Genomic DNA, 22350 nt, shown 5'->3' on the forward strand with positions numbered 1-22350 from the left:
CTCTCCTCAGTGCACCGTGTGCCAGATTCATCAACAGGGTGCAGGCCATAACCATGGAACCATAGAACATAGAAGAGCGCTCTGAAGAGCGGTAAGCCGCCATATTCAATTGTCAGCTGCGCTACTACAATCGCTATACTAACGCTGATTCAGTCCCCAGTACGGCTCAGTGCCCGACGAAGGTCTCACGACTGAAATGTTGACGTTGCACGTATAGCCTCTGGCATTTACCCTGAGAAATAAATAAAAAAAAATTTTGTTGAACACAATCAAGGTGTGCAGAATACATTTCTTGACCTATATCTGGGTTGGGACCCTATCTCGAGCACCCGAAATGGTGCTGTCTGAACACAACCATACATAACCATAAGAACTGATCTGGCGTTGACTTTGATAAATTAGTCACGCTCAGCACTCTTAAGTGCCGTCCACATTTTCTGACACATTCATATGAGCTGGAAAAAGTGGTGCAGGGATTCTATGAATATGGGGTTCCAGATAAATTCTGGCGTAAATTTTTCAATGTACTTATGCCAGAAAACTGGCATAACTACATTGATAAACATTATTCTTTTTTTAATGGCTCCTTGTTCTTTTTTTCCCCCTTATTATTCAACCAACAAACAAATTTAGACCCCAATATAGAAAATAAAAAACCATTCCAATTGGAGATTTCTCCTTTTTTCCTTCTTTTGGGATCTATTCTATTTGACTAGTGTGCCAAAGCCCTTACTAGCTTGTTAAGCAACCAAACCCCCAAAACTTCAGCCTTTAAGTAGAATACTGCTGGAGATACCAGGCTTTTAATATACGTTTTAGACAACCCATTTTAATATTTAAGATTTAGTCCTATGGTTCCTATGTTCTTTGGTTTGTTAGTGCAAAAACATTTCTACATACAGAAAATATCCTACACTATTGGAACTATTACAAATAATTAGTAGCTAAGCCAGCCCTGCAATATACATTAAAATGAACCAATAAACGTCTTGTAATTATTGAAAATCCCAGGCATTCATACATTATAATAATGAAAGTAGTGAAATTATTTCCGCCAGCCCTCCCTGTACCAAATCTAATATTTTGACAAATAGCTGCTGTTGATTTAGGCACAGCATATTTATACAGATTGTATGAGCTCAATTTATCATTTATGTAAATATATGAGTGACATGGTAAATTAGAATTTTTATTGATGCTTTTCCAGGTAGAACCATTCCTTGTGGGTGTTTGAATTTTTATCAGGAAAAGTAAAAATGTTAAATTTCAGTTCTTTAAAAAAAAAAAAAAATCCAAAACTCTTTCCATGGCACCTCTATTTCTCCATTCTCACTTAGAGGGGCAAATTATGGGATTTGCATTACAAACATTCACAGCCTGTTTTTTGTACTTCTAAATGCCATAGTACAGAAATATTGAACATCTGCCTCCAATGTTTATTTGGTATAAATATTCTATGCTGCCCTCTTCACAGTTTGCGATGATGAATGTACAGGCCTCCTTCTTGATGACTTGGATCAGCTAAACCAGATGGTCATGAGCGTCAATCTTTCTGGCCCACTGCCTCCACCATACAGAATGTTGTTTAGCATTGAAAATGAGACTCAAGAATTAAAGGTAAATGTGCTCGTTTCTTGTTCAAACATGCAAATCAATGAGGCTGAATAAAAGCCATTGTGATTTTTGTCATTAGTTTGGCTGCTGTTTATAACTAGAATATAACATCATGCCAAGATACACAAAAAAATGTTTTTCCTTTTAATTCATATCCCTTTGCTGATAAATGAAATGGCTTGTACTGCGGTAGATTTTATTTTATTACCTTATGGTTGAAAAAACAGTCTGCAAATTTATCGGCTTCTTTCCAGCGTCTAGGATTAGTTAGTTGATTCCCAAGGTGAATAAGAGAGCAGTAGCAGGGGAATGGAGCTTGCAAATTTGGCTTGGTTTATTCTGAAGAAAAGTAGATAGGTTAAAAGCAGCATAAACAAGTAATTTAACCCAGTATGAAAGCTATCACAAAGGCAGTTCATCATGTTATTTATAATCATTTGTTTTATGTTTTACTTTGTAATGAATTAATCAAACTTAAATATTGCTTGATGTACCAAATATTGAAGATGTAAGGTCAATTTTAAACCAACAAATAAACACAGTGCCTAACTCAAAATATTATATGGTTTTTATGCATTATAAAGCATAAAAATGTGGATGTCAGGCTCTGTTCAGTCGCACTGCTGTGTTTTTAACATGGTGTTAGGAGAAAAAAAAACTGTACAACTGCAACATGTAAACACTGCCTTAGAAAATAAACGTACAAACTTTGCTTTGACATTTGATTCAAGGAATACACCTCACCAAATAAAACTATTTTGGTAAAAGGGGTTTTCCCAAAATCATAAATTATCACCTATCCATAGGATAGGTGATAATTTGTTGATCGCTGGGACCCCACCCATCCTAAACCCCCAGATCCTCCTCACTGCACCCCCCACAGTGAGAAGGAGCTTGAATGGATTTGCGGTCGAGTATGCGCCACAGCTGTAGTCACTGGCTATGAGAATGACAGAAACAGCCAAGCGATGTACTCGGCTGTTTCCATCATTCACATAGACATTGATTGGAGTGGCAGAGTGCATGCTAGACCGCAGCTTCCTATCCTGTGTATAGTTGATAAGTTATGATTCTGGGTAGAACGCTTTAATTACCACAATACTAACTAGGTAGCTAAGTTGTTTATCAAAGAAGAACAATAGATTTGTTGTTTGCACAGATGCATGCAGTGGTGCACAGACTGCATTACAGGTTGGCAGTACAAACCCATATGTGTGCCATGTGCCACCATGTGCTTCCTCCTTGAGGAACTGTATTTTGTGTATCATGTAAAAAATGAGGCACACTAAGGTATAGTATTATCTCATAAAATGTATTCTGTATATCATGTAAAATAGGAGGTATGAGCTCATAGAATGTATTCTGTATATCATGTAAAATCGGAGGCACACTGAGGTACAGTATTAGCTCAGATTGTATTCTGTATATCATGAAAAATAGGAGAAACATGGAGATATAGCGAGCACTAATCAACGAGACAGCTGGTTGATCGGTGCTCTTTTGCTCTTGTCACAAGGAGCTATGTATGGGGGCGAGCGGTTGTTACTATGATCGCTCGTCCCCATACATTATTATCATGTCGGCAGGGCGATTTGCTGACAACAGCAATAATATTAAAGTTTTTTAAAATAATTAGATCAGCAGATGAGCGAGCGTTTGCTCGTTCATCTTCTGATTGCTGCCCTATGAACGCTTGTCAGCCGGATAATTGCCCAGTGTAAATGTAAAACCCCCTTACGACATGTGACTACTCATATTTATCTTGTCCCCGAGCAGACACATACCGACACCGATGGAAACCAGAGGTTTCCATCTCCATCACCATTCATTTCAATGGTGACGTAGCCAATGCCCGTGGTTTCCGTTTGCCTCTTTTGTGAACCGGACTCGTCGCTTTTCCGGAAGCAATAGCGTAGTCGACGACGCTATTGCTTCCAGCAAAACGACTGATCCGGTGCACAAAAGAGACAAATGGAAACTAGGGGAACCGACTCCGTCACCATTGAAATTTAATGCGTTAAGAGTTCAGATAAAAATGGCTACATCTGTATATACCAAGTAAACGTTGTTCTCTGCATTACTATGATAATACTTTTGCTATGTAAGCTTGAGTATATACAGTTTTTACATCATTTTATACAAGTTTTAATGATGGTATATACACAGTTGTAACTTTCATGAAACACTTCTCACATATTTCTACAATTTGCTAATTGCCGTTAGTTCCTTGGTACTGAAAACCGTCTATTGATTCGGCAGTCTCCTACTGATTCCTAGCTCTTATTATTTTGACTGCCTCTCTTTGGCGTAATATATTGCTGACAGCAGTAACTTGCACTGAACCACAAACAAATATCTGCTGAGCTACTGAGCCAAGTATGGGTATTAATGACATGAAGCTGTGTGTGCAATTAGTATTACAATCTGGCATTAAGGAACTTGTCCCTGGGTGAAACAATTTATCACACTAGGTCAGTTTCCTTCCTCTATAAATGGATTATAAAAGCAGCGATGACACCAGGAGGATAAATGATTGTCAAAAGCTATTTATCATGGATGAGTTAATGAAATGTGCAAATCTTGTTTCAAAAAGTTTTGATATATTAAAAATTTGTGTACACTTGGCAAAAATTAAAAATAAATAAATAAAATAAAAAATATATATATAGACTAGCAAAAAACAGCAGCTCTCACAAAAAAGGCATATGAGGTCTGGGTGCCCAGCAAGTAATCCCGATCCTAGAGACTGTATGAATACACGAAGATCTTGCAGCACTCGGAACTTTATGTTATAAGGCTGGATTCACACGAGCGTGTGTGTTTTGCGTGCGCAATAAATGTGGCATTTTGCGCTGGCAAAAGGTCCTCAAAAGCTCCGTGTGTCATCATCATGTGATGAGTGGCAGCGTGATTTTCGCGCAGCCGGCATCATTATGACACTCTGTTTTTATGTTTGTAAAGAGAAAAGCACGTGGTGCAGTGTATTGCAGTTTATTATAAAAGGGATTAGGTGATTGCATAGTAAAGTCCCCTAGTGAGAATAATAAAAAAAGTTAAAGAAAGTTTAATAACAGTTTATAATAAATGAATAAAAATTCAAAGTAAAAAAAAAAATGAAAAACCCAATTTTTCCCCTTACTAAATGCGCTCTCTCTCTCTCTCTCTCTCTTTCCCTCTCTCCCTCTCTCTCTCTCTCTTTCCCTCTCTCTCTCTCTCTCATCTGTCCTGTCCTGCATTACACAGACAACCCATTAATTTGAATGAGCACTGTGTAATGCTGCGGTTGCGCTGCAGGGAGATTGAACTCTTACTACCAGGTTTCCCCACAAATGGCAGTTTTTTCGCTGGGGGTTGCGGCAGGGAAACACTTTGTGATCAGCTTATTGTCATGGGATCATTCTAACAGGTAGGAATTGTCATAGCAGTTCTCTTAAGGCGCAGCTATAAACAGAGCAACATATTTTGAAGATAGATCCACTTGGTGATATGGGATGCAATATAAAAGCATTTTGTATACTCTGACACAACTATAGGCCACAAAGGTCCAGCAGATGACAAGCCACTTTGAGCTGACAGGGGAATCAATCACTTGCCACTAGGGTCTATTTCATATGGGTTTATTCACAAATAAGGTCATGTACACATTAAGAGGACTCCCCACGTATAGTTCTGACAGAAGGCTGCAATGTATCTTAACTTATAGGCATACAGTGGGATATATTGTCTATACAGCCCTCTCCCTCTCTCAGGCTGGTATGAACTTTACAAATAACAAATCCAAACAGCCCCAGACACTGGAGCGCTTGGTGCTGAAAGTGCCTGGGGATCATCTGGGAACCTGCAGACTGTGGTCCTCTTGTAACCCCCGTTCTCTGGTGCCAGGAGATTGCCAAACACCCCTCCTCCCACTCCAGCCCACAAGGCTGTACTGCCTTAGGACTCTGGCTGCTTCCAGAAATTGAGAAGAGTGGAGAGAATAGAACAGCCACGGGCACCTATCCTAGCCGGGTAGTTTAGGTATATATTCAGTCTGCCGACTTAGTACAAGGGGGAGGAGAGGGAGGGGAGAAACAAGAAAAAGGGAGGGCACAACAGCCTACATACTTGGGATGGAGAGTGTATACTAGACATATTCACGTGGATGCAGGTTGATGCGATAAAGAGGGGAGAGAGAAACTCATCACAGTGACAACTGCACTGTCAATTGATGCAGCTCTCCTTTCCGGGGAGCTCCAGTGATCACTGTACATATACAGGCAGTGACGTCACTGGAGCTTCCCGACGTATATGTTTAAGGGAGGCCTGTGACGAATGTCTTACAGTGGCATCAGTCACCCATAGGCTATTACGACATCCGTTAGACGTATACGTTTTTTACTGTATACTGCTGTATGGAGTAGTGTAGTCTACCACGCTATTCCATACCCTTTTTTTTGCCGGTAAACATACATATACCTGCCAGGCGAAGGCCAAAATACACTATTTTGACTTCTGTCTGGTAATGGAGCCCTTTTGACACATTTAGCCTGTACATCTGGAGCTCTCCCGACGTACACCCAAAACGTAGAAAAAAATGTGATGTGAACAGGGCCTAACCTGTCTGCCCTTATTGAGAATATGTCGATAGTAAGCTATGATAATACCAAAATTTATTATGTAGTTAAAAGTGGCCATTCATTATTGTATAAATAGAGTGGGACCTCGGAATCATTTCCTCTGATGGCCCCAAGGAACCTCAGTCCGACTGCAAATAAAGGTCATATTTAGACCAGAGGTATAACTTCAAGCTCCTGTACTCTAATGCAAATCACATTTCTATTATATGCTCCCCTCAGGTGCCAGGGCCTGGGTGCCGTTTAAACCTCAGCACTCAACATAATTTTGTTAAAAAATTTAGATATTGTAAGCTTGGAAATGCTATACTTTTATTTTGTTGTTGAGGTGGGTATAAAATGTCCTTATATAAAGATAACGGAATACCAGTCATTTTTCTTGTCTGATAAACAGCAGCTCAGTTTGAACAAGCCAACCACGAAGCCCCATGTGTTTGAGCTTCTGCGATATACGTGACTAATGATAATTGCAAAATGTCTAAATGTATATTGAAACCACGCTATGCATTTCCTTGCAAGTAAATAAACATTTATTACGAACATATAGTAGGGCTGTCATAACATTGCGGAATTGATGAATTGCAGGGAAATAAAGATGCTCTGTGTGCACACAGTTGAAAGTGCCTGCAGTACTGAAATGTGTCTTAATAACTTTTCAGCATTTACTGTCACCTCAACGAGCTCCTGAAAGACTGCTCCAGCTGGCACAAAACAACCAAGATACTCTTGTCATTGAGATAGATGAGCTACTGAACAGGGTAAGAATGCAAAAAAATACCACTAAGCAATTGAAAGTTCACGTTACATGCAATAAAAGCAAACATTCTGTGACTGTTACTTTTGTGGCTGATGCATTGAAACGACTGATAGCTGTTAATATATTTTTCCTATTATATACTACATGTGCAGGGCTCGTTTTCATGATTCTACTGCTCTACATTACTGATATAAGATACCTGTTGATAACAGTGACAGCTCTGTAAATACCGGATGAATAGATGCGTATCTCTCTGCTTTCCAAATTTTCTCATTCTTTAAATATAAAGGAAAATTATTTTAATCCATCAACTATTATTCTAACCATCTGACATGGAGCCAATCCAGAATATTGCAAGAAACAAAGCAGAAGATAGTGTGGCGATAAACAAAAAAAATGAAACAATGAATAAAGCATATACATAATGAAGCATATTTAGAGTTATCTTATTCTGATAGCATGCAAATTTAATTGATGAGTCGTGTATTTCCAGATGAACGGTATCCTGTAAATTTCACTTCACCTCGCACAAATTGTCCATTTCCATAATCCTATCCCAGTGACACCACATAGTTTCAATATAGTATGTTTTATTTTGTGTCAAATGTTTTAGTCTGAACTCATGTTGGTTCTTATAAATGTATACTTGGGTTCTACATACCATAATTCATATAGAGTATAGATTCCACTCATGAGAGTGGTCATTAATAAATTAATACCCAGTTTAAGACTTGCCTAGACTGGCAATGCAGCATGTGAGGCATTTACCAGAAGGGCACAATATAGGGGCTTATAGTGCTAACAGAGAAAACCCCCTGTTTGGCGCTTACCTCTATTTACCAGAATAGACAATTTCTTCAAAGAGTTTCTGCAGCTTTGGAGACCCGGCACATTTTTGAATGGTTCATTGCTTTGAATAGACCCAGTGTAAGGCTTTATTTTGCTTTCCCCAGAGATAATAATTGATAACCTCAGCAAGAACCCCCTCCTATAGTGAGAAGAGAGCGCTGAAAGACAGTCTCTAATACATGCTCTGTGACGCCAACAAAAGATCTAGACTATTTGTCAGACCTAATCTAATATGGAGTATTACTCTGTTCCCTTGCACCACTAGTTGATTGACTCCCCAGGCAGAGGCGGACATAGACAGCAGAGGGCCCCTTTACAGCACTGTATGTCGTCCAATTACCAAAGCGTGAAGCACTTATTGTCAATTATCACCCTATTGGGTTCTCTATTAAAACCCTCCCCAATTTTGTTTGTGGACTGCGGGCCATAAGTAAGCCATGGGAATAATCAGTGCAGTCCTTTTAATGTAAACGAGTAGGAAGTTCTGCAATCTATTTTTTTCCCTTATAGATGATTCCCCCCTTGCTTTCAGTGCCCACATACATCTGGACATATGATATGTCCACCCCTGTACCCTGGGTCAAGTAGTCAAAAATCTAAACAAGAAATAAATGACTGAACATTTTCCCTTCATGTCTGTTGACAGCTAAAAAAAAATTCCCCAAAGTTAGGATCTTGTAGAAGAATATTTATTTATTTTTTTAAAGTTTTTTAAAACTAGATTTAACTTTTACCTAGTCTAAGTTTTCAAGTGTAGCTGAAAGTCGTCCTTTAAATACCTTTGAACTTCCATGATGTTTACATCAAAATCCTGAACATCCTTTCCAATATCATGAAGCATTTCAGAAAAAGAACGAGTAAACAGTGAAAGTCATGGGAGCAGGAACCAATGTAATAAACAAACAGAAGCTGATGCTGCATCTTCTGTATGAGTCAGAAAACACAGTAAATCTAGTAGGAATGATACTGAGATAATATTTCTAACATCAGCCCTAAAAATCCACTGTTAATCTTATTAATTAGGTGAACTTCTGGAGGAGGATCCACAAAGGTCAGATTGGACATTAAAACTAATGATGGGTCACCTGGAACAGAATCCCATTATTTTACTAGATTAATGTCTGATTTAATAGGTCAAGGTCCCAATGGAGTACGCACATTGTTAGCTAGAAGCCATGAGCCATTCTGCTAAAAAAAAAAGTCAATACTGGTCATATAATAATATAATATAATCATGACTATACTACAAGAAAGAAAATAATGTAATTCTAAATATTGAAATGATAGACATCTGTGATTTCTGTGTCTATTGCTATATTTTCAATTCTCTATCACAGGTAAAGCTAATACTGGCTTACAACAACAACAACAACAACAACACCAACAACAGCAACAATAATAATAATTACAAAAATAATAATAATAATAATAATTCAATAGCTGTATGCTTCACTTAAATGCAACTTGTAGAGTGTTACCATAGCAACAGCCTAGATGATGGAATTTTACCAATTATTTTACTCTTCAAAACACACATAAGTCACATGTAAATTCAATAGTGCATGCTACTATAATATAAAAACTTATTTCTTACAGTAATGTATAATATAGTTACAATATTCAATGTGCTTTTTGAGAAAACTGGCATTACTGAAAAAGGTGGTGCTTCTTTTTTCTTGGTAAAAATAGAATTTTAGTATTTAAATGACCAACAACACTATGTCAAAAATCAATGATGTTTTGGTGAGGGTCAATTATCAGAGAAGCCTACCTGGTATTCTAATTCACATGGATCCTAAATGCTGGGGATCGTAGAACTGATCTGTTAGTTTCCCTGCTTTGATTGACTGGTATGTACATACAAGTAATTAGCGAGTGTATTCATAGGGGCACTGTGTCAAATGTCCAGCTACCAGTCAGTGTGAGTTCGGGTAAGTTTGAGGATTGCAGAAAGGAACCATTTATCATGTGAAAGTATTAGGCATCATGCACGTGACCGTGCATTTGCGGCTGTATACTATCAGCAATTGCGTATAGTAAAGAACACATTCTATCCTATGTGCCAATGCACATGACCGTGGTTTCCACGGTCTGTGCATTGGCCAGAGCCGAGACGTAAAAAAAAAAATAGGACATATTTTACGGACCACAACTGCGGTCCGGGCTCATTGAAGTCAATGTACACCTTTTGTGTGCACGGTCCATGATTGCGAATGGCCCGCAGTTGACACTCTGCGGCCCGTCCGTGCTGTAATCACGGACCATGCACACAGCTACGGCCATGTGCATGAGGCCTTTAATGTTTACATCTTAAAGGAATACTCAGGCATGACACAATGCATTAGTTTTGCCCAAATACATGGCGTAAAGGGGTGATGCATGACACAGGGTTTAACAGAACACCAAAGAGAGAATCCTGGTCCCATACATCATCCCCTCAGGCCCTGCGCTAGGCATAACAGAGCGTATTAGTTTTGTCCAGATTGTTCCTCTAAATTAATTTCACTAACTATTGCCTATTTTTCAATGTTCTGTTGGAGAAAGTTATACAGGATATAAAGGTTGCACACAAAAGGAGAAAACTGAGAAATTACGCAAATGTATACGTACAATATATCTACATATAAGGCGGAAGGGGAACATCCACTTTAAATAATAGAACTTTTTTTAATTTGTGAACTTCCAACATCATAATGTTGTAAAGGCAACTGCAAATATTGTAATTCAATCTTTATATTCCTGAACCTGAAGTAAATCTGTGTTCAGGCAATGGCTTATATAGGAAGGAGAACACATGTTTAAATCAGTATTCGCATATTGATTGAGAATATCTTTCCAGAGAGACTTATTGAGATGAGCTTGTCGTTCTTACAAGCATGCTTGAGGGGTAAAAGCTTTTAGACAATGTTAGATAGATTTCGATCAATGAACAAATTAAACTTAATTCCATCTGTTTCCTCTTTCAGAATGTATCTGCTTAGTATTTCAAATAATCCTTCAATAGCTTACTTTACATTATTCCTCTCTTTCTTCTCTTTTTTTTTTTTTACTAAGCACTCCTATCTGGAATTGCAGTAGAAACCTCCTATATTTAGTTAATGGGAAGCTAATGCAATTTATTTGTTAACCTGTGCATCATTTTTAATTTCCAGTTGATATGATCAATAACGTATTGATTTCTTTCCACTGTAAAGTAAAGTATATATCCAAAGCGAGGTCATCTGAGAAATTCCTTTTAAAATACACTTTGCAGCTACTGAAAAACCTATTACAGCAATTGGTTTTCTTTTCTCTTAAATGAATGACAGGCGGCAAAAGTATCTGCGGACGGAGAACAGACTGGAAAGGATGCTGAAAGGACAAACGAAAGGGCAAAACAACTGGAGGATTTTGTAAAGGACACCCTGCAGACATCAAAGGGTAAATTAATTGCATCAAATCATATATGTAATATACATATATATATATATATATATATATATACATATAGGTCTTTAAAATCATGATTCTATAAAATATCGATTATAAAGTCAGGACGGAACTAGGGGGGCCTGTTGGGGCATGTGACTAGACTGCTGGGTGCCGGGGCCACACATCCTTTAACAAGGTTTTTAGGTACAGGGCTAGGGCAGAAAATTTATTTTTTAGCCTGGGTGAAGGGAAGTCCAGCTAAGACTCTGCAAAGTATAATCGTTCCTGGTCAGATATCAAAGGGTTGACTCAGGGGCATTCAAATAAATAATAGGACCCCATAGCAAAACTAAGAATTTGCCTCACCGTACTGAGAGCTCTAACAAATATACTACATATTTATTTATTCATTTCATATCCACCGTAATTTTGTAGCATTTCTTTATAGGGAATGTATCTTCCGATTTTACCCATGCAGGGAGATTTATTAATGTGTTCGAGTGGTGTGCCAGTATCTCTACCCCATGGAGCGTGCACCACATTCATCCCCAGAGTGCATGTTTTATTCATAAATCTGGTCTAGAAGAAAAAAAAACCCACAAGGTTGCACCTAGCTTTGTTTCCCACCACCAAGTAGAACTCTGACCGAGTTGTCTAACCATCACAATTTGGCCCTTGTCAAACTCACTCCGATCCTTACGCTTGCCCATGTTCCTGCTTCCAACACATCAACTTTAAGGACTGTTCACTTGCTGCCTAATATATATGCCATAGTAACCAGATTAGCAATGTTACTCATTGCACCTGTCAGTGGTTTTAATATTACGGCTGATCGGTGTATGTGTGGACATTTTTTACCAATAAAATAAAGGGATACTTGTACAAGCCCGAACTGTCCTACAGATTTCTTAAAGTTTAAACTACAACAAAAAAATGATGAACAGTCCTAGCACAAGGCACAACATCAAATGCAAACATCATTTTTGATGATCATTCCTAATTTGATCACCCGTGTGATATGCCATTTCTTCATGAAAATGAGGCTTGAGATATGTACTTCACTCATGGAAAGACAGTTTTAAAGCCTGCTCTGTTAATCCATTGTACTATGCAAGATGTGGAGGAAAATGTCGCACTGATCAACAAAAAACACTGAGATGAACAACCACTGTTAAAAAATAAGCAGTTTCCGTTCTGGTGAACTTGAAACTTCTATGTTTAACATGGCTATTCATCTGAATGGCTGCCATTTACATACTAAATTTAATATATCTGAAAATGTCTGGCTTCCACTGGCAAAATCTCCTGTTCTGTGGGTTCCGGGAGTGAGACTTATGAATCAACGCCTTTAAGCAATGCTCTAATTTATTAACCTACAAACTGCTATAATAAAACTGAGCAAGCAAGTAATACCAGTCTACAAAAAGCTATTGCATATAATCAAATGTTCTAATTTGTGCAAGTGATATTGTTTGTGTGCATCACTTTTGGGCAGGCCCGGCCTTAGGCTACAGGATGCCCTGTGTAGAATTGCCCTTTGGTGCCCCCACTCCATTTATCATTGTTATGCATTGTGGGCATTTGGCGCTTTTGTTTGTACTGTAAGGCCCTGTTCACACAGCGTAAATTTGTGACGCCGAAAAACGCATCAGAAATGCTTCATTTAAGCTTCTTATTGACATCAATGATGCATGTTAGTGCATACGACACGTTTTGTTAAAAAACGCGTCGCGTAAAAAAAGAAGCGTCCGTTCAATTCTTTGGCACATAAAACGTGACGAAAATGCACCAAAAACGCACCTAATTTACATAGTCAATGGGAGTCCTAATGAATTGCAAAAAAAACACACTGAAGGCGTGCAATAAACGCCTGTAGTTTAAAAAGCGCTTTACAAAAACACTAGTGTTTTTAATACGTTTACACGTTGTTGTTTTTAGCACTGCGTAAACAAAGCCTATATTTTGTTAAGGCTGTTTTCACATTACGTACTGCCTGTCCATTTATCATATGCAGCGGAAAAGCTCCTAGCACATACATTAAATGGACACAAAAAAGTGCAGTATCATTTTTTTTTACTGGACGCCACTACATAAAATAGCGCAGTCCCATCCGAACTGAGGCTTTCTTAACCACCATAAGGTGTTTGGGACTGTTTACCATACTTTCTGGGAGCTTTCCCGGTGCATACATTACATGGATGGGCAGGATGTAATGTGAAATTACCTTTAGACTGAGTTCACATGGGGCGGATACACTGCACAAAAGCACGCAGCGTATCCACTCTGTGTGGTGCAGTCTCTCACTATGTGGTGCAGTTTCTTGCCCCGGAATGTCCGCTGTGAAAAACTGCAGCACTAAGATGGCATGCTAGCAGGCCGGCCTCCTGGGATGACTTCTCTTCCCAGGAGATCTCTGCAGCCTGTGATTGGCTGCAGCGGCGGTCACATGGGATGAAGCATTTTTTCCGCTCATCATTTACGCAATGTGTGGATGAGATTTATTTTAGCTCTTCCACTTTGCTGCTACTGTATTTGCTATGGATTTTCTGCAACAAATTCTGTTGCGCAAAATCTATAGTATTTACGCAACATGTGAACTGGCCCTTACTCCGTTTACTCAAAGTCTATCTTTTGTATAATAGAAAAAATATTGAAACTGAAAAATAAAAAGTTATGGCTACAGGAAGGCGGGTAGTGAAAAACAAAAATGAAAAAGCAAAAAATTTCTCAATCCTGAATGGGTCAATATAAAAAAGCAGCCCATAATTACCTTTCCCTTCCCAGACATTCTAGAGTTGGAGGCTCCCGTCCCCTCTGTTCTCGGTTTGTGTACAGAGCGGCTGCAGTGGCGACATCACGTTGAGAGTACATCACCGCTGCAGCCTATTACTGGTCTCAGCTGAACACCGCTGAGGCCATAAATAGCCGATGTCACCGCTGCTCTGTATACAAACAGAAAACAGTAGTGATTGTAGCCGCTAGCGCAGGAACTTCTGTAAAGAGAGAAGTAAGTTTAAGTTTTTTTTTTATTTTAACTTATCCTCTACTGCTTCGACAGAATTTATTTTTAACCCCCTTAACGTAAAGTGTACAGGGTCTAAAAAGGCAACAAATGGTAAATGTGCACTATGGAGGAACTGAACAATGTGCCCATCTGCCATTTATTAACAGTGTCGTTCAGTTATTTCCCATTTTATGTCCTTAAGTTCAGTGCCCCCTTGATGCCTATTTGCCATTTACTGCCCCTTTAGCACCCTTTGTCACAGAAGAACAATAAATGGGCAATAAATGGCAAATGGGAACCAAGGTGGCACTGAATCCTCTGCCCATTTGCCATTTTTAGACCCCCATGAGTGCCCCCAAACAACCAAAGCCCACAGTCTGACTGACCTGCTGAGTTTCTTACAGTGCACTGTACCCACTGATGCTGCTGGAGCTGAGCCCTGGGGAAATAGCGGTTCATACCAGACCAGCAATGCATGGGAAGATAGTCTCCTCCCTGTCTTGCATCCTGAGTGATGCCATCACGCCTGATCATCACTCAGGACGTAAGAAGAAGTGGGTGAGCGGTAGTCGCGGCGCCGTGCAGCCAGTATTGAGGTCAGTGAGTGACACCCGACCCGCTGGCGCCCCGAGCAGTGGCCGCAGTGCGGGGCATATTCTCGCGCTGGTGCCCACCTTACAGCATGGCAGCGGTCGCATGTAGCTAAGGCCGGCCATGCCATTGGGTATTCACGAACGTTCATTATTTCTAGGGGGAAAACAGAAATAGGAAATTGTAATTGTAAAGCATTAGTTAAATTGAATTTTACATTGTTGATTTGTTTTAACATGCATTTTTTTATAGGCATAGTTACAGCCCATTTGTGAATCTAGGATAAGGTTCATCTAAAGAAAAAGGGGCAGATTTACTAACGTGATCTTAAATTTAGACATCTTAGAATTAGACTAGAGTCGCCAAATTTATCACAGCGGCTCATGCTGGATAATAAATGTGGTGCGGCTATAGACACTTCTGTCTAACTTTATACCACTTATTTGTTGGCTTACTTGAAACCAATTTTTTTGCGCCAAAGTGTTGTCGCAGTTTGGCGCATATTAAGCCATGACCCCATATTAAGTCACACCCCTTTGTTGGGCAAGTCACAATTATCTTTTATTTGCGCATCCCAGTTATGAATTTGTCTAAATTGATTTGCGCCAAAAAGAAGGTGCAACTTAGACCAGAATTCTGGTGCAAGACCAATTGAAAATCTGCCCCAAGGTCTTCAGAAAGGTCATTATTTTCCTATGATATAGGATTTTTTTTTATAAGTTTAGCAAAATTGACCAACAATCGTGGAAGATGGAAGGGGCCAGATGACGGAAAAATAATGGCGTGAGATTGGGTGTGCAGGAGGAAAGAAACAGTAAATATTTAGGGCTCTGATAGACCATGAGGAAGCGTCAAAACATCCAAAAGCTGGTACAAAGTTATCTCACTTAGCCAACCAGTACCCTACAGATGTACTGTAGAAAACTTTAACTTTACATTTAATGCCTTACATACCATGATGCACCAAACTTTATATTGACACTAAACATATCACATACCATAGAAAATATCAAGTTAAAGTTTGCTGTATGATGGTATGTAACGTGCTTAATGTCAAGTTAAAGTTTTCTACATCTGTATGCTGATGAGGAGCAAAAACTCTGAAACAATGCTGTCTTCAGATGGATTGCTCTGGTGTGGCAGTTAACCCAAGTCATGCTTTTCTCTTTAAAGGGTCGAACATTGACTTACAGGGTAGTAACCTATAGGTAGTACAGTTTTCTTCCTTCTGGAGGAGAGCTATTTTGCATACTATTTACTAGGGAGCATTGCCCTTAACCTACCAGCTGGATCTACAGAAGGAGACTCCGTACCTTTCAAGAGCTACCAGGATCATAGAGATGATAGAAGGTGGCACAAAAGAAAACTAACTGCATAATAAATAATTACTCACTATTATTATTATTATTATTATTATTATTAATAATAATAATATTTATTATAATTATTATTCGAATTTCATAAAATCTCTAGCACGTGACTTGGAGTTGGGTATAAATAAGTGGGACCCCATTCCAGTTTTTACTATGGAGTTCCATAATTAATTACATGTTATACCCCTATTAAAGACCACTTAATTGCTCAAGAAAGTTAAAGAGTACTTATTAGTGTGTTGCTTGACCCCTGTGAAATAAATCAGTACATAATTTGGGATCTTTTAGTTAATCGACATATTAGGCATGTTTTCCAACATATTTAAATTAAATTATAATATAATTACCTTAGCAATTCCTACACCACCAGTAACTGACTTACTTCCTGTTTACCTTCCTTACCGGATGACAAGACATCAATGAGAAGTCAAGTCACATGATGTCCGTAGCCTAAATCTGCCGTATTAGGATGAAAATAGAGGCAAAACCAGGGATTTAATGTAGTGCTGCAAACATCCAAACGAGTCAGGTCATTTGTAAAGAAAAAGGGATGTATTAACATACTATAAGTGGCTACTCGTTTACCTTCATCTGTCATATGACCTGAGGTCTAAATGGACAGCCCATCATAGCGACAGGCTCCAACTTGCTGTCATCACATAAGGCAGATAAACAGACAGGATCAGGACAGGCAGGTACTGGTGGCACGAGTATGCCACAGAAATACCAAGGTTAGTAGATTACAATTTGGTTTATTTTCACGTTTTAGCTGTGCTAAAACCTATTTAAATATCTTAGCAAATGCCCTTAAAGTTATAAGTACACCTTAAGTGAAGTTTAAATGGACACTATCTTTTCAAACAACTTATGCTAATCTAATAGTATACCTGATATATATCAACTTTGTAATTTACTACTTATTGTACCCATCTTCCTTCCCTAGTCTTTCTACAACCATATAAAACGATTGGTTTGCCAAATATTATGGACTAAAAAACACTCCAGACACTCACGCAAACTACTCACAGGTGAGGGGAGCAGAAGCAGAGTAAAGAACACAGGCACACTGCCAATAGACGTCTATGGAGAAGCAAGAGGGGAGTAGGAGGAGGTAGCAGGGAGAGAAACAGACACGCTGCTGCCCAAACAAGTTTATGGAGAGGGGAGGGAGGAGCAGGAATAGGGAGCAGGGAGAGAAAGACATACACGCAGACTATACAAGTCTATGAAGAGGGGAGGGGGAGCAGCAGAAGTGAGCAGGAGCAGAGTGAGTCAGGCACAAATACTGCTGCCCATAGAAGTCTATGGAGCAGGAAGAGGGAGGAGGAGCAGAAAGAGAGAGAGAGGAGACACAGACTGATGGTAAGAGTTATATGTCAGCCCAGCGCTGGTTTATTAGATACACTGTTATTACTGCTGTATGATTTCCTCCATGCTGCTGCAGCTTCTGTATATATATGTATATATATATATATATATATATAGAAGAAGAAAATTTGCAGCACTCCAACATGAAAAAAGTGGTGGTTTATTCAATCCAAAACAACAGCAACGTTTCAATCCTACAATAGGATCTTTATCAAGCCTAGTGACACATCTACTCAGCAAGCTTATATATGGTTGAGACTGTTTTACATAATTGGCCTCATTATAAAACAATAAAGTGTAAAGTGTATGAAAGCATACATAATACATTGTGTACGGTATCATCATAAAAATAAACATGATACAGAGAATACAGGAGTGTGTATGTGACATCGTGAGTAACAATACATAATAACAAAAACATTAAAAACAACTGATTACATCATAATCATTTATGCAGCAGTGGTGTAAAATCTATCGTCATATCGTCACTCACCAATCAGAACTTCAGATTTAACTAATCAGTCATTGGTATATATATTCGTAAGAGTGTGTTTCAGCAATCAGCTGCAACCCTCGTGGTAATTGGAGTTTGACACATCAGTGTAATCCCCCGAGGCGGAAGTGTATCATCATTCAGCAGCAGAGAGCATCGATCGCATCCATATGATGTAATGCGTGTCAATGCGTTCCACTGAACTGACCCGTATGTAACGGCATCATAGGTTGCTAAGCAACTGTTGTAACTTTGCTATGGATACCTATTGACAAGGCTATGTCAGGCAAAAAGTCAATGACTGTAAAACATACAAGTATATTAGTTAGTGCTCCTCATGGTAAGTGATGGAGATATTAAGGATATCTAAAAGTAACTTTATATCGGCTTTTTATAGACGATCCACACGTCGGTACAAAGATCTCTGTTTACAATCAAGTATCCAGAACGATCTTGTTCCCAGAGTTATGGGACCACATAGCCACGTCTTCACGTGTCTAGGATGTCCCATCACCCTAATACGTGTAACGGACCCATATTGTCACATCAGTGACATAATGTCTCATAGAGCATAAGTCATTAAAAATATATGTGAATCCTTCTCACTTTTCTTGCAAAGACTTATAATATCTCTCTATCACTTTTAAACCTAATAGGAGACTAGAAACAATTCAACAAATAATAAACATATTTTATTGATACAATAAGACTTAATGAATTGAACACAGCCCTGTCAGATATCATAGCACAGTAACATTACAATTTGAAAAAATCAATCAAAGAAGTTCCGAAATTCTGTTGGGAGTGGTATTCCAATCTAAAAAAATACAAAACATAAAATTTTTTTTAGTGTTTATCAAACATTGACAGTAAATACGAAATATAGATATTAATGTGTCAACGATCATCATACCGAAGAGGACATCTAAAGAACCCCAGGAAAAAGAGCATGAGGACATCATAAGGCTATTCTATCTACAACGAATTCTATATTAAGCCCACAAGGTTTTAAGGTGTTCAATAAAAATATCCATCTCAATTCTTTTTTGTGTAAAGCCAGATGGCGATCACCGCCAAATTGTGATGGAGGAACATGGTCCAGAATCATGAATGTTAGATCCCTTTCATTATGACCATGTTCCGAAAAATGTTTAGCTACAGGTAAGTCAAGTTTCTTTTTACGTATAGAGAAACGATGATTATTTAGACGAGTTTTAAAGGCACAGGTGGTTTCACCCACATATAGGAGGCCACAGGGACACCATAGCACATATATGACCCAGTCTGAGTCACAGGTGAAATTGTGTTTAATTTTGAACTGTTGTCCAGTCAATGGATGTCTAAAAAATTCACCTTTGCACATCAAGGCACAATTAACACATCTGTAACATGGAATATTGCCCGGTTTTAATGGTTTAAAGATAGGTTGTGTCGCTTTCTTATGATCTGGCATTCTGGTTTTCACCAGTCTATCACGAAGATTCTGTGAGCGTCTATAAGACATAAGTGGACCATTATTCAATACATCTATGTGTCCAAAGCTATTACTGATTATTGGCCAATGTCTATTCATAATTCTGGAAATATCTCCACTTTTGTCATTATAAGTTGAGATAAATGGAATACGTTTCCGTTTTCCATGTACTGACGATTTTTTAGACTGTAGCAGACTGTCCCTCGCTACATTTTCAATCTTCTTTCTATGTGTCCACAGTAATGATTTAGGGTAACCTCTTTGTAGAAAGTTACCAATCATAGTGTCTAAAGATATATCAAGATCCTCCTGTCTGTCGGTGTTGCGTTTGGCCCTAATCATTTGGCTGTATGGCAAGGACCTTACCATACTTCTCGGATGACAACTATCAAATCGTAACAAAGCATTCCTATCGGTCTCTTTGGTGTACATTTTAGTTCTAATTGTATTGTTCACAATGGATACAGTAACATCCAAGAATTGGATATTGTCCATAGAATGTATCATAGTAAATTGGATATCATCATCCATTGAATTAAGAAACCTGTGAAAATCAATTAATGTAGTGGCAGTGTCCGTCCAAATGAGGAAGATGTCATCTATGTATCGCCACCACTTCAAAACATGTGACACATTAATATCTATATTTCGTATTTACTGTCAATGTTTGATAAACACTAAAAAAATTTTTATGTTTTGTATTTTTTTAGATTGGAATACCACTCCCAACAGAATTTCGGAACTTCTTTGATTGATTTTTTCAAATTGTAATGTTACTGTGCTATGATATCTGACAGGGCTGTGTTCAATTCATTAAGTCTTATTGTATCAATAAAATATGTTTATTATTTGTTGAATTGTTTCTAGTCTCCTATTAGGTTTAAAAGTGATAGAGAGATATTATAAGTCTTTGCAAGAAAAGTGAGAAGGATTCACATATATTTTTAATGACTTATGCTCTATGAGACATTATGTCACTGATGTGACAATATGGGTCCGTTACACGTATTAGGGTGATGGGACATCCTAGACACGTGAAGACGTGGCTATGTGGTCCCATAACTCTGGGAACAAGATCGTTCTGGATACTTGATTGTAAACAGAGATCTTTGTACCGACGTGTGGATCGTCTATAAAAAGCCGATATAAAGTTACTTTTAGATATCCTTAATATCTCCATCACTTACCATGAGGAGCACTAACTAATATACTTGTATGTTTTACAGTCATTGACTTTTTGCCTGACATAGCCTTGTCAATAGGTATCCATAGCAAAGTTACAACAGTTGCTTAGCAACCTATGATGCCGTTACATACGGGTCAGTTCAGTGGAACGCATTGACACGCATTACATCATATGGATGCGATCGATGCTCTCTGCTGCTGAATGATGATACACTTCCGCCTCGGGGGATTACACTGATGTGTCAAACTCCAATTACCACGAGGGTTGCAGCTGATTGCTGAAACACACTCTTACGAATATATATACCAATGACTGATTAGTTAAATCTGAAGTTCTGATTGGTGAGTGACGATATGACGATAGATTTTACACCACTGCTGCATAAATGATTATGATGTAATCAGTTGTTTTTAATGTTTTTGTTATTATGTATTGTTACTCACGATGTCACATACACACTCCTGTATTCTCTGTATCATGTTTATTTTTATGATGATACCGTACACAATGTATTATGTATGCTTTCATACACTTTACACTTTATTGTTTTATAATGAGGCCAATTATGTAAAACAGTCTCAACCATATATAAGCTTGCTGAGTAGATGTGTCACTAGGCTTGATAAAGATCCTATTGTAGGATTGAAACGTTGCTGTTGTTTTGGATTGAATAAACCACCACTTTTTTCATGTTGGAGTGCTGCAAATTTTCTTCTTCTATATTATTACACGTCCGAGGATCGGGACGTTTTGCTGGGCACCTGGTCGATTATTCTTATGTGAGTGCTGCTGCCTTCTTGTTTGCTATATATATATATATATATATATATATATATATATGTATTTTTTATGTTTTTATAGATAGATACTATAGATGTAGGAGCTTCAGCATCTATAAATGTAATAAAGATAGAACAGGATTCTCCTCTTCTATATGTGCTGTGTATAGAAGATGTGATAGCAGTTAGGCTCTGCCCACTCTCTCAGAGAAAACTAAGAATTAGAAACAAAAGCCTGCAGAGAGGAAAACTGCTTAAAAAAATTCTGAATAAAAGTCATTTAATGGTCAGAATTAGTGTTATTTCTCTAGTTAGGCACACTTCAAGCATCTTATTAACAAAAATGATATCCACTTAATGTGCAGAAAATGTGTTTGGGCTGTTAGAGCTGTAGTGAGATCTAAAGTTTTTAAATAAGTAAATAAATGTGCTCGGAATACAACACTTTGTGTTTTATTTATGTAAACCATTTAAAACTATTATGCCATAAAATAAAACAGAACATCCTAACCTTTTTGTCATGTCACTAGCTGTGTACTAGGATATGTTGTTATGGTAGCATACACTTATGACAGTAGATGGTAGGTAGGAGATTAGGAAAGTTGAAGATTTAGCCTAATCTGTAATTCTTTATTTTAGACATAGACAAGTGCTATATTGTACAAAAGTATTCTCAAAACAAGATTTAAATTATAGATGCTATTGATCACAGCTAACTTTTAGTGCTGTTCTATATCCTTTTATTTTCTCTCGGTTGTAGAGATCATTTACAGCTGAAAATTACTCTTCATTTTTCTTTTCTCCTTTTTTTTCCGATGTTCTATTCTCTATATTTTTC

General features: G+C 38.1%; 1 protein-coding gene across 1 annotated transcript in view; it reads left to right on the top strand.

Annotated features, from left to right (window-relative positions):
• The window catches only part of LAMA2 (laminin subunit alpha 2), an 852154-nt gene that overhangs the window by 603525 nt on the left and 226279 nt on the right, over nucleotides 1-22350 (top strand). The window contains exons 34-36 of the mRNA XM_075863715.1: nucleotides 1475-1617; nucleotides 6887-6985; nucleotides 11142-11253. Of these exons, the coding sequence (XP_075719830.1) occupies nucleotides 1475-1617; nucleotides 6887-6985; nucleotides 11142-11253 (354 nt within the window). The remainder of the gene's footprint in view (nucleotides 1-1474; nucleotides 1618-6886; nucleotides 6986-11141; nucleotides 11254-22350) is intronic.

This window comes from Rhinoderma darwinii, chromosome 4 (assembly GCF_050947455.1).
Source record: "Rhinoderma darwinii isolate aRhiDar2 chromosome 4, aRhiDar2.hap1, whole genome shotgun sequence".
Classification (NCBI taxonomy): Eukaryota; Metazoa; Chordata; class Amphibia; order Anura; family Rhinodermatidae; genus Rhinoderma; species Rhinoderma darwinii.